The sequence below is a fragment of the Xyrauchen texanus genome, chromosome 35 (genome assembly GCF_025860055.1).
Source record: "Xyrauchen texanus isolate HMW12.3.18 chromosome 35, RBS_HiC_50CHRs, whole genome shotgun sequence".
Taxonomy (NCBI): Eukaryota; Metazoa; Chordata; class Actinopteri; order Cypriniformes; family Catostomidae; genus Xyrauchen; species Xyrauchen texanus.
The window spans coordinates 4,827,331-4,841,260 of record NC_068310.1 but is presented as its reverse complement, the minus strand read 5'-3'; the positions used below and the strand labels follow the sequence as shown (position 1 = coordinate 4,841,260).

Genomic DNA, 13,930 nt, shown 5'->3' with positions numbered 1-13,930 from the left:
TATTGTGTAACCAAAATTCCAATAATAGCCAAATAAATTTGGTGCAAAACGCAGGAATTTTAACTATAAACACATCTGAAACACCTGGGAAACTTATTTTTTAATGCTGGAGATTTGGCCCTGGTAAATGCCTATATAGTCACTATATGAAGGGTATTGTCACTTGTAGAGGCCACTGTTATACTGTAAAACCAAGCTTCTAACTGTAGAATTCTCCAGTGCCAGCTACAGGAGAACATATTGTACAGTCTGCCGGTTGTTATCGCAAAATAAACCCGACAGGGTGATCAGGACCCCAACGTGAAGCGGAAGTCTTGTATCAGCCTGAAGGGATTCATTTTGCGATAACAACCAACTGACTGTACATTATCCCGCTTATTACATGGCCAAACCAAATAAATAAGTACACAGAAATAAAATATTGATTTGCATTGAAACTATGTAATTATGTGACAAGAAAGAAATCACTGAATATCTGAAATTCACCTCTGGTTTGCGTCAGAGTTCTATTGGTGTTTATTGTGAGATATAGTATGTTTTAGGACCACTTCCTATCTCTCCGTAGCCCATGATGAAGCAGTCTCCATGGGGTAACCACCAGGGCAGCGGCTGGAACTCTGGCGGGATGTCCTGGGGCAGAGACCACCGGCGTGGGGGTGGCATGGGTGTACCTGGCTCGATATCTCCCATGAAAAAACCTTTCTCCAGCAACATCATCGCTCCGCCGAAATTTCCCCGCTCCGCTGGCTCCCTGGGACCAAAGTCCTGGATAGAAGAAAATATGTTCCGTACCGACAACAACAGCAACACACTGCTGCCCCTGCAGGTATGTGCATGTTTTAGGGATGTGTATTTTGGTCATTTTGACTCAACTGAAAAAGTCTTGTCTTTGGACAGGGAGCTGATAGAGCGAGCTCCACATGCATTATTTATTAAATTGCCAACATATGCGTTAGACGCATTGTATCATGTCTTGCTGTTTTCACATCTTATATCATGCTTTTGAAATGGTATGCATGTACCAAGTTAAACATTTGTACATTTCTCTCATGAACTCGCATACCCATCTCTAATGTGTTCATAGATGAATGTGTTTATGGATGTATGTGATTCACATGCGTGTTGAGCACACTTTTGTTCAAGATGACACTCCGAGATACGCAGTGAGTCACATTGAGGTCACTGATGGTTTTTGGAACCTATCCTCTCCCCTCATTATTTTTTGTCTTGGGTGTTTTCTCAGAGACTGAATGTAGTGGTGGACAAAAATTCAGTAGAGCACCACTTTCATCAGTGTTTGTAGAGTTTAGGTGTCAACAGAAATTAGTTTGTCTATTTTCAGTGTTGTTTTTGGGTAAAAGTAATTATATCAGTTTAGTTTCCTGTTAGAGTGCTATCTGAAACTATGAAATATATTCAAGTGAAATCTAATTTGTGAGGAAAATTATATAGAGATTGGTTTTCTAAGATCTCATATTATTAGGCAGGGACAGATCGAGGGGGGTGAATGGGAGGGCATTACCCCCCCAAAATATTCCTCTGCCTCGCCCCAAGCAAGATTTTTATTTTAGCCAGCATAATTTCCTCAGGTGATTCTGAACCTCAGTTTAAAATAAGTGATTAATATGAGAGTTATGTTTTATTTCAGTTGTGGCTGTATAGTCAGTGGTAGAATTTTCATCTGCGTGCCAGAGACCTGGGTTCAATTCTTGACCTCACATATTCTTTTTTTTTTTTTTTTTCAAACCAAAACTCAACAATATGGCAACAAAAAGATGAGAGAAAAAAAAGAAGTCTTCAATTGCAGAAATAGCAATAAAAACTTGCAAGTCAATAAACTTTCAGCATGTAGCCTTCTCTATCCGTATCAGAATCAAAATAAGAGTAGAGATGTCTGATTCAATTAAATCATTAGTTTGAATCATTTTTTTTCAATGAATTGTTCAAATAGGTTAGCACAAAGGTCTTAATGAGTTCCATTGCGGTTCAGGTTGAATCATTCCGACAGCTGACTCACATGCTGAATCATTTGGAGCGATTACTCACCCAGTAAAACAGTGTCTTGTGACAACTGCTTTAGAATCGAACTACTTTAGAGAACAAAAATAGCGAAAGATGCAGTGGAATATTTACCTTCAAACAACTGGTTTACATCTTGTGGTGAACCCTCTGTTTGCCAGTGAAGAAGGTCTTTATTAAACTCAACCACTGCATGTGCAGCTTTTGAAGAACCCACTGCAGGTAAAGACATTTCAACCAAAACAGTACATGAAAATATGTCATTATACCGTAATTATACAGGCCATATGTGCAAGTGAGTTGAGCTTAATGCATTCAATCTGGCAGAAAATCTCCACAATACAGAACACAATTAGTCATTATAATGTGGGGAAATAGCGCTATTAAAGTAATCTTAATGTTTTTCTTATTATGATGAAAACCTGTTTCCCAAGTCAGCACGTAGAACATGTAGGAGAACTGAGGCAGGACCTGTCAGGTCTAAAAATGCTGAACTAACGCTGAAACTTCCATCAGTGCTTCCAGAATGCAAAGATATCACAAGCACAATTAGGTTAAAGAGTCTATAACTATATCACAGAGACATTAAACATTGTACTCAAAACAATCAAAGCTTGTTGCAGAATTATGCCAAGATACAAAATGCATGTTATTGCCTGCCTAGCGTACATAAGGAACTGTCTCAACATTACACCCACAGCGCTAAAACATTGGCGGTGTCCAAGCATTCATTAATTTGACATGTAGCCTAAGTTATACATAAAATTTTTAGAAAGTGGAATGGACTTTTTTAAAACAGTGTTTGTTATGATAGAATATGCAAGTCAACTAATCGAACGCTTGGACGGCAGCGATGTTTTAGCACAGTATGTTGATTTTTTAGACGATCCCTTATACACCTTAGGCAAATATGTATAGAAACGAATATCAAACTTAAAAGTACATTTTCACCCTGTCTGTTGGTCACAGATGTCTAAATGTGAAGGACAATAAGCAAACCACTCTAACTATTCTAGCACTCCAAATTTAGTGGGGGGCCAGACTTGTTGACACAGGGGTACTGGCCCACCCCCTTAGAACTGCTATCTCAGAGTACCTTTAAAAAAAAAAAAAAAAAAAATATATGTCCTGGTAATTTTTCACCCAAAATAAAAATAAAACTTATTAGAATGTATATGGATTATCTATTGTATTGCAAATATTGGTCAATAAACAGAAAGTCCTGCCCCATTATTTTATCATCAGAGCTGTGGTTGTTGACATTGGAAATACTGTGTATTGTGAAAGCACTCTTTTGAATCATGTACAGGGTGACTAATAAGGTATTCTTAGTTCATACTTAATTTTCAGACCAGATCATCTTTGGCACATCACTGTTAACTCCTTTAAAGGGTCCTCAGAGCGCCAGTCTAACCAAATTGAACCGAGGAACCTGAGATGTGCTCTTGTCTTCATCACTTTCTCCTTTCTCAGGAAACAGGTCCGACTGTACTGGTATAAACTGTATTGTTAATTTCCATAAACAGAGTGCCGTTTGGAATTCTTCACATTCCATGCGCCTTTCCTCTGTCCCCTCCTTCCTGCTTTGTGTTTGCTTTTCATTCTAGAGATCTAGTGAGTCATGTTCTGGAAAGAGAAAAGAGATTGTAATGTAGGGAGGAGGAAAGGACAGATATAGAGTGTTGCTTTACAGACTAAGAGACAGGAGAAAAGGACAGAGAGGGAAAGAGACTATAAACGGAGTCAAACATTTGAATTTGAAGAGACTTTAAAGACTATTTTAAATATGTATTAAAAAATTGTAAATGTATATATTACATTTCACAATAAACATTCAAACTTTCAAATTTGAATGTTATTGAAATAATGTTTGAATTCGAGAAATGGAATGTGAAGAAATGGACAGAGATGGAATACGACTATAAAGAGACTTAATTCAATTTCACAATAAATGTTTCAATATTTCAATTTCTTTTTTAAAATGTTTGAACTTGTGTTATGTTAATAACAGCTAAGTAATTGCATCAACGTATGTGCAGTATGCCAGCTATATCTGATATCTTTGGAACAGTCAATTCATTTTCTTTTAATAGTCTAATCAATAGTTATGTCTATGATTTTGTTTGATCGGTCACTGTTCATTTCCTTTGGTGCTGATATGGATGCGTTGGTTTTATGCCGACTTTACGCGCTCTTCTCTACTTTTCTTAAAGAAAACAGTAGCTTATCATCTTTTTTCATGGTTATTTCAGTTATAATAATTTCCTTATTAGTCACTTTAAAAAGGGTTAAAGTTCTGTACATGAAATGGCCTAATGAAATATTTTACAAGGGATAGCCTACACATGGGGTTCCGTTCATTTTCAATAGCAGAGAGATGGCAGACAGCAGCTGATCGAGGTGGCACTCGACGTGGCACAATATGTCAGAAATCTGCCCTTTTGTCTTGCAAGGGCATTAGGTTTTGTTTGCATTATTACATTAAAAATGCTTTTTTCCCCTCCATTTTGTAGTTAACCTGTAGTTACTTTTGTGAAAAGAAAATAACAGTGTTATTTGTAAGATCATTGTAATCACTGTGAAAACCATGCTCCTCATTACAATGTTTAGATGAACTAAACAATATCCTAAACACAGAAACTATAAAAACAACCTTGATAAAAGTGACTTATATTCCCCTATTATACTATATTTAATATAATTCCAATAATAACAACATATCTGTTAAAACACCATAGTTTGTACAGTCAGTGTTAGTATAGTAAGTGCAAGGTAAATTTCTATAGGATGCTGTGAAAATCCTGTGCATGGCACAATGTTTTCCAGTTCACCTCGTCACTGCAGTTTAGAATATTGGGACTCTTTAATATGGTTTCAACAAGCTTCAGCACGGAGCCTTTAAGGTTTGTATACAGGTTTATTATAGTTAATTCAATGTCGAATTCTAATGGGTTGCACAACTCACGCTGTGTTTACTATTGGACACAGTGGTGTGAGCACAGAACACATTTGTCAGCACTGCTCAGGTGAGAGAGGTGACACCATTTCATCTGACCGGTACACTACTTGACCGGTGATGGTTCACCAGAAAATGCCCCAGTGCTCCTGATGGCTAGTCCATCCCTGGGTCTGGGTGTGACCATACAAAGCCAACAAAGAAGATAACAATAGGCTGCTATTGAAAATAAACTAACTAGTGAGAGCTCATTCCATAGAGGAGTGCTCTGACAGAATGGGAATGTATTTAGACTTTTATATGACATTGCACACATTGAACGGAGGTCACAAGCACACACTTAATGGCATTATTGCAGTTGTTATCTGTTAAAAAAGGGACGGTGGGGGCAACACGAGCTATTGCCTATGTTCCAGACCTAACTTTCATTGTAGCCTAATGTAGTCTAGAATTAATTGAAAAAACAAAACATTTTCTGTTTTGTTCTATCTGCGATTTTCTATTAGTCACAGCAAAGGAGAAAAGGGAAAATGAATTGTTTTTACGTTTTTTTTAATTTTAGAATATTGAAAGATAATAAAAACTAAATTTGCTTTTCCTTTATTAGTTTCTCTTTCTAAAACTAAAATTGAATGACCAGAAGGTACACGGACCATTCACAATAAATGGTTGAACTTTTGAATTTGAACTATTTTAAAATAATATTCTATTTTGAAAAATGAAGGGAGAAGAAAAATGAGTATGGCTATAAATTCCATCATTTAGAGTCCATCACACAATTTACGTTGTAAACTCTTAAATTTGGAGAACTGAATATGAGAAACGGACTATAATTTAATGGCATCTGAATTCCAGAAATGGTAGGAGAAGAAAAGGACATAGAATAGAGATAGAATACAACTATACAAAAATACTTATTTCTAATTAATGTAATTAAAAGTCACAATAAATGTTTCAACCTTTCAATTTCAATGTTAACAAAATCCTGTTTGAATTCTCAAATGTAAGAAATGTAAGAAGAAAAAAGGACAGAGAGAGGAGGGAAAGAGATTATAAAGGGATTCCAACAATTTGACCTTTTGAATTTTAACATTGTAGCAGTACTGTTCTAATTTCACAACAACCATTTGAATCTTTCAAATTCATCATCAAAATATACAAATGGAGGGAAGAGAAAAGTACATATGGGGAAGGTGAATATGACTGGAGTTTTTTCACAATAAGTTGTTGATAAATCGCTTGTCAATTGCAATTAGTAATTTAATGGATCAAGAACAGTAATTCAATTTGTAAATAAATGGTATTTAGTAAATAAAAACATTAACTTAAAAAAATCATTTTTTTGGTGTTGTGGAATAAAAACAGAGGTCTCTGTAGAGTGTCAGTTTGTCTTCAAGCCTCGTGTTCCTCACTGGAGAACCAAGCTGCTTTTCAGACACTATTTTTGGCGATGTTGCTGAAGCTATATTTAGTATGATAGCACCTTCCCAGCTTGCACTGTGTGTAAGCTCTAGTGTTAGGGCCTGTGAATATGACTGGATGCTGTAAAAAGAGCAAGAATGATAAATAAATCACTGCTTTATAAAACCTGCTCTTCCTGCAGGAGGGTGATGGCCGTAACTGCTCTGAGTTGAGGCATCTGTATGTGACGCAGTGAGCACATGTATTCTGTGTGCTTCCAAACCACATTAGGATACATATATATGTGTCACTCAGGGTAGCTCTAGCATACAGTGCATTCAGAAAGTGTTCAGACTCCTTCATTTTTTTATATATTTTGTTATGTTGCAGCCTTATGCTCAAATGCTTTAAATTATTTTGTTTCCACATCTATATCCCAATCTATATCCCATAATGACAAAGCAAAAACAGATTTTTGATAACTTTGCAAATTTATTAAAAAAGAAAAAACTGAAATGTCACATTGACGTAAGTATTTAGAGCCTTTGCTATGACACTTATAATTTAGCTCAGGTGCATCAGTTCTCTGGATCATCATTGGGATGTGTCTACTTTTTGATTGGAGTCCACCTGTGGAAAATTCAATTGATTGGACATAATTTGAAAAGGCAAACACCTGTCTATATAAGGTCTCACAGCTGAAAATGCATTTCAGAGCAAAAATCAAGCCATGAGGTCAAGGGAATTGCCTGCAGAGCTCAGAGACAGGATTGTGTCGAGACACATATCTGGGGAAGGCTACAAAAATATTTTTGTACAAACATCAAACATATCTGGAGGGACCTGAAAATGGCTATCCAACGACGGTCCCCATCCAACCTGACAGTGCTTGAGATGATCTGCAGAGATAATGGCAGAAGATCCCCAAATCCAGGTGTTCAAGAGGACAGTGGCCTCCATAATTCTTAACCAGAAGATTTTTGGAACAACCAGGACTCTTCCTAGAGCTGGCCGCCCGGCCAAACTGAGCAATCGGGGAAGAAGGGCCTTGGTAAGAGAGGTGACCAAGAACCCGATGGTCACTCTGGTTGAGCTCCAGAGATCAAGTGTGGAGATGGAAGAAAATGCAGAAGGACAACCATCACTGCAACACTCCACCAATCTGGGATTTTTGGCAGAGTGGCCAGGCGGAAGCCTCTCCTCAGTACAAGACACATGAAATTCCGCTTGAAATTAGCAAAAAAGCACCTCTCAGTCTGTGAAAAACAAGATTCTTTTCTCTGTTGAAACAAAGATTTATCTGTTTGGTCTCAATTCCAAGCATCATGTCTGGAGGAAACCAGGCACCGCTCATCACCGGCACAATACCATCCCAACGGTGAAGTATTGTGGCGGTAGCATCATGCTTTGGGAGTGTTTTTCTGTGGAAGGGACTGTGGGACTGATCAGGGTTGAAGGAAAGATGAATGCAGAAAAATACAGCAATATCCTTAATGAAATCCTGGCCCAGAGTGCTCAGGACCTCAGACTGGGCCGATGGTTCACCTTCCAACAGTACAATGACCCTAAGCACACAGCCAAGACAACGCAACAGTGGCTTAGGCATGTCCTTGTGTGGCCCAGCCAGGGCCCGGACTTGAACCCAATCAAACATCTCTGGAGAGACCTGAAAATGGCTATCCACCGACGGTCCCCATCCAACCTGACAGCGCTTGAGCTGATCTGCAGAGATAATGGCAGAAGATCCCCAAATCCAGGTGTTCAAATGTTGTTGCATCATACCCAAAAAGACTTGAGGCTCGCTGCCAAAGGTGCTTCAACTAAGCATATGATGTATTAACTTACATCAATGTTATATTTCAGTTTTTTTATTTTTAATACATTTGCAAAGTTATAAAAAATCTGGGTTTTGCTTTGATTTTTAGAGTGTGTTTCCTGCTATGTGTACACTCAGGTCTGCAGAGCCGGAGAGGCGGATGTATTTTTGTTCACTTTCCTTTTTGCAGTAATAACACAGATATCTGTGGAATGCTGTTAGGACAGGTGTTACAAAAGGGAGATGGGAGAGCCGGAACAGTATAGAAGAGAGATTTTCTTGTAAACCCAGCTGAACATGCAAATGTTAAACTCTCACAAAGCCTTCTGCCTTCTGCAGTAGTCTGAGGTGATTTGGCCAAACATTCAGGCAGAAATACATAGAACGAACCTCTCTGGTTAATTCCACTCATGACAGCTATACAAACAACATTCCAGAGGGTTTGAATTGTGAGCGTGACTCAGAATTCTAGCTGCCACACTATTCTAGGGATTCAACGGTGACCACGCTGGCAGCCTACACAAACACACTCTATTCCTGCTTAAAAAAACATACTGTAGCTCGGAAAACATACAATTCCTTGTTTTCATGTATAAGTACACTGGACTTATTACAGACTAATTGACATGGGGTAGAATTGTTACAGCCCACATCTCAGTTAATAGTCCAAACAAAATAAACGATCAATACATAATGAATGCCAAAAATTTGTAGTGGAGTAAAATTTGTTTTAAGTTTTATATTCTTTAAATATGCGACAACTATGGAATGATATTCCGGACATTATTCAAAAGGAATTGCAAATTGTATTTGCAGTTGCGTTTTCAATTTGTGGACGCATAAAATGTGACATAATCCAAACGCAATTGCAAATCGCGCATTACCGTTTGCATTTTCGTTTAAGCGAACGCACAGTGACTGCCAGATTTCAAATGGAAAAGCAAAGTCCGTTTGCAACTGTGTTTCCCATATCTTACGAGTTTTGGCCCTGTCATATTTAAATAGCTTTTTCACTTTCTCAGCGTCGCGTATGTAGCCAGCCAAAACTCAAGTGGAATACTAATTTTTTTATTTTTTTTTATTGCAATATTAACAAACAGAACAAGACGATACATACAAGAAATATAAACAATCTTTCAAAACAAAAGAGAAATTATGGTTCAGAATACATTAAGAGAGGAAATGTGAAAGAAATTTAAATATATTCAACAATAGTCTAAAAAGAAAAGAGAGTAAGAGAAGAAAGAAAAAAAAAGAAGAAGAGGGCACAAAAGAAAAAAACATTAAGAGAGAATATTAAACATGGCACTAATTCTGGATGTTTTCATTGCTTTCTTGTTAACAGAAGTTGAAATTGTATTTAAATACATCTTCAATTCTTCTTTGAAAAAGCTAAAGTGGGGTTTACTTTTCATATATTTACATTTATGGATATGAAACTTTCCAATATATAAAAGAAGGTTTATACAAAAACATGCATTAATTAGATTCTTGTCTTTAACATAAAATCCAAAAAGAATGTGTCTATATGATAAAGAAAAGTTACATAAAACCTTTTGGACAATCAGAGCATCAATATTGTTCCAGAAAGACCGAGTAAAAAGACATTCCCAAAACAAATGATCAACAGTTTCAGAGGAGGCTTCACAAAAGAGCAGGAAGTATCAATATCATTTCTAAATTTCTTTAAAAAGTATTTAACTGGATAAAATCTAAGAATAATTTTATAGGATATTTCTTTAACTTTATTAGTTAGAAAGAATTTCTGAGGAAGTGACCAAACATATGACCATTTAATATCATCAAAAGGTTATTCCAATAAGAAATGGAGGAAGGAATTGAAGTAACAGGGTCCAAAAATAATGACCTAATTTTATAATTGGATTTATGTATTGAAAAACAAATAGAACCAACCACAGTAGATTCAGGGCTAGGGGAGAAACAGAAGTCACTGTAGCACTATTATTGTTTCTAAACAGCATACAGATTTCCAAAGAGATGGCCTTGAAAACTATATTCAATTCTTTACTAGATACTGGGAATTGGTATCCTGAAACAAAATCGAATAATTAAATAAATTACCTTCACTATCAAATAGCTGGTTTACTAATATCACCCCATTATTGAACCAGTTTTCAAGAAATAAAGATTTCCTCTTATGAAGAATATTACAGTTGTTCCAAATTAAAAAATTGTGTGGCAGAAATTATGCTTGTAAATAAGTTTCCAAGCCATAAGCATCTGCTGATGATAATTGGAAAGTTTGACAGGAAGTTTACTAATTGAATAATTGCACATTAAAAGAAAATGTATACCTCCTAATTGAGAAAAAATATATCTTGGGATTATACTCCAAATAGAAGATTGATTGTGAAGGAAACGTTTAAGCCAATTAATTTTTAAGGTATTGTTAAGAGAATCAAAATCAATGAAATTTAAGCCACCTTTATTATAAGAATTCAAAATAACTGATTTTCTAATACTCAAATGGAATACTAATTCCTTAGTATTTCCATTTCCGATGCCTTACACAGAAACCTGTCAATCAGGGTCAAGGGTGGGATTATGCTATGGAGCGTGTTTGTCTTGGGAAGTGACGTCACTCACAGTCGACGGTCAAGAGGTGATGCCCTGAACAGACGCCGGTTTATCAAATCAAATCAAATCACTTTATTGTCACACTACCATGTACACAAGTGCAACAGTAGGTGAAATTCTTGTGTGCAGTTCCGAGCAACATAGCAGTCATGACAGTGACGAGACATATACCAATTACAGTAAACAACATATTTACACAACACAATTTACATATCAAATGTACACATACTTACACAACACAATAATTATATACAATGTACAGTAAACAATACACACAATATACAATACAATAAGTAGGAGTATATGAAATATATATATATATATATAATCTATGAAGTAGTATATTGAGGAGAATATGTTGACAGTCCAGTGTGAGATTATAGATGAATAAAGTGCAGTGCTAATTATTGATCCTGATAGACTGTGAGTGATGTCACTTCCCAAGACAAACACGCCCCATAGCATAATCCCACCCTTGACCCTGATTGACAGGTTTCCGTGTAAGGCATCGGAAATGGAAATACTAAGGAATTAGTATTCCATTTGAGTTTTGGCTGGCTACATACGTGACGCTGAGAAAGTGAAAAAGCAGACCTGGTAATTGAAATTGCTATTTAAATATGACAGGGCCAAAACTCGTAAGATATGGGAAACACAGTTGCAAATGGACTTTGCTTTTCCATTTGAAATCTGGCAATCACTGTGCGTTAAGCTTAAGCGAAAATGCAAAGCGGTAATGCGCGATTTGCAATTGCGTTTGGATTATGTCACATTTTATGCGTCCACAAATTGAAAACGCAATTGCAAATACAATTTGCAATTCCTTTTGAATAATGTCCGGAATATCATTACATAGACAACTGTCCATGTGAAAGGTCCACACACTGCACTAAAACGTCTCTGTCTTCAAAGCATTCATTCAGTTGGCTTGCATGTTCTATCTTAACAAACCCTGATATTAAAACAACAGTTGAATTGATTCTTGGACACTGCCAACGTTTTAGCGCTTTGGGTGGATTTTTTAGGCGATGTCTGAAGTATGTCAGACAATAAAAGCGCATCAGGGAGTGTATATGAATCAATACATAATTACAAAAATAGAAAATGTTGTTTTATACATGTTCAAGAGGACATTAAAAAAAATTATTTACTGACCCTCATGATATGTATGGCTTTCTTTACCAGAACACATTTGAATAAAAATAGAAACATATCTCAGCTCAGCCTTAAATTGCAAGTAGATGGTACTTTATTTAGCATTATTTAGAGTTATAAAAGTACTTAAATGTATCCTTTTCACACCAAAAGCAATTGTATAGGTTTTCAAGATATTAATGTAACAACTGGAGTCGTATGGATGACGTTTATGCTAACTGTCTGTGATTTATGTCAAAAGAAAAATCACCATTCACTTGCATTTTAAGGACCTACTAAGCTGAGATATATTTCTATTTTGCTTCAAATGTGTTCTGGTGATGAAATAAATTCATACACATCTGGGACAACATGAGGGTGAGTAAATTATGAGAGAATTTTCATTTTAGGATGAACTATCCCTTTAAAAGTAAATTGCAGATGCCCCCCTACAAGCACCCCATTTAAAATGATCTAGAATTGCCACTCCTTATAATACTGTAATTGCCTGATGATGGATCGCCACAGTGTGTTGGGAATTAACAAAGAATGAATTGTTCCCTCTGATAGCATTGTTGATTTGCATGCACTGGCACCAATATACTTATAGCAAAAAATCAAAGAAAGATCGAAGGTGAGTTCATAAAAAAAAAAACAGGTGTTTTTGAGTTCATTGCGGTGGTTCAAAACTGCTTTCCAGCATGAAAACTTTGTGCTGGCTGTTAAACACCGTCGTACTGTCATTGGTCCATGCCATTGTAATGAAACAAGGGGTCTTTCTTGAGAGCCTCACGTACCACTGAACTTGAGAAAAGGCCAATGAGAAATTGGCAGACAGAAGTTGCATGTCCCACCCCCGGACATACGGGTATAAATGGAAGTGGCCATGCATCTGTCAGTCAGGTTTTTGCACTGAGAAGCCGAGAATAAGGTACGGCCATTTACATTCGACGACCCAGCGGGCAGCCTCAGTTTGGAGACAGCGTTCCCTTTCCGCTGTCCACCAAAGCAGACAAGAGTCGCTCAGAACACCTAGAGCTCTGCGTGCGGTCCAAATAGATACGCAAAGCACGTACCGGACACAGTAATGAAGGCTGGGTCTGCCTCCTCCCGGGGCAGCTTGCTTGCAGGTTCACCACCTGGTCCCTGAAAGGGGATTGTAGGAACCTTGGGCACGTAGCCCAGTCGCGGTCTTAGGATAACGTGGGTATCCGAACTGTGCATCTCTGGGGGTCTTCAGACCGGGTAGAACACCAATTTGCGAACAAGTGCCACTTTAGGGCATAAAGCTGCCTGGTAAAGGGAGCTCAGGCTTGGTTGATTGTGTCTACGACCGCAGGTAGTAGGTCACTCAGATCTTCCGCGTGTTGTCCAGTGGCCAGACGTGGAGGTACCAGAGATCTGGCCGAGGATGCCAGAGGGTGCCCCGTCCCTGGGAATGAAGGCCCTGGGGAATTTGCTAGGGAGGTGCTGTCGAGAGAACCAAGACCAAGTGGGCCAGAAAGAAGCCAATAAGTTGACTTATTCCTCGTCCTCCCTGACCTTGCACAGCACCAGTGCAAGAAGGCTTACTGGGGGAAATGCATACTTACGCAGCAACCGAGGCCAGCTGTGTGCCAGCGCATCTGTACCAAGAGGGGCTTCTGTTAGGGAGGACCAGAGCGGGCAGTAGAACATTTTCGTTGGAGGCAAAGAGATCTACCTGTGCCATGCCGAATCAGCCCCAAATCAGCTGGACCACCTGGGGTGGAGCCTCCACTCTCCGCTGAGCGATACCTGTCACGACAGCGTGTCCGACCTGAGTCGCTGCTGACTCCAAAGGAGGAGATGGCAGGCGAGTTGTTACATATTACAAGAGCGCATGCTGCCTTGGTGATATATGTACGCTACTGTCGTGGTGCTGTCTGAAAGGATCAAGACATGCTTGCCCCGAATCAGCGGGAGAAACCTCTGCAGGGCAAGGATTACCGCCAGCAACTCTTGGCACTTGATGTGCCAACGCAGCC

General features: G+C 38.0%; 1 protein-coding gene across 2 annotated transcripts in view; it reads left to right on the top strand.

Moving 5' to 3' along the window:
- LOC127628652 (cytoplasmic polyadenylation element-binding protein 2-like) overlaps positions 1-13,930 on the top strand; it is a 44,682-nt gene that overhangs the window by 8,290 nt on the left and 22,462 nt on the right. For both annotated transcript variants that reach the window (XM_052105429.1, XM_052105428.1), the window contains exon 2: positions 566-826. In XM_052105429.1, coding sequence (XP_051961389.1) covers positions 566-826 — 261 coding nt within the window. The remainder of the gene's footprint in view (positions 1-565; positions 827-13,930) is intronic.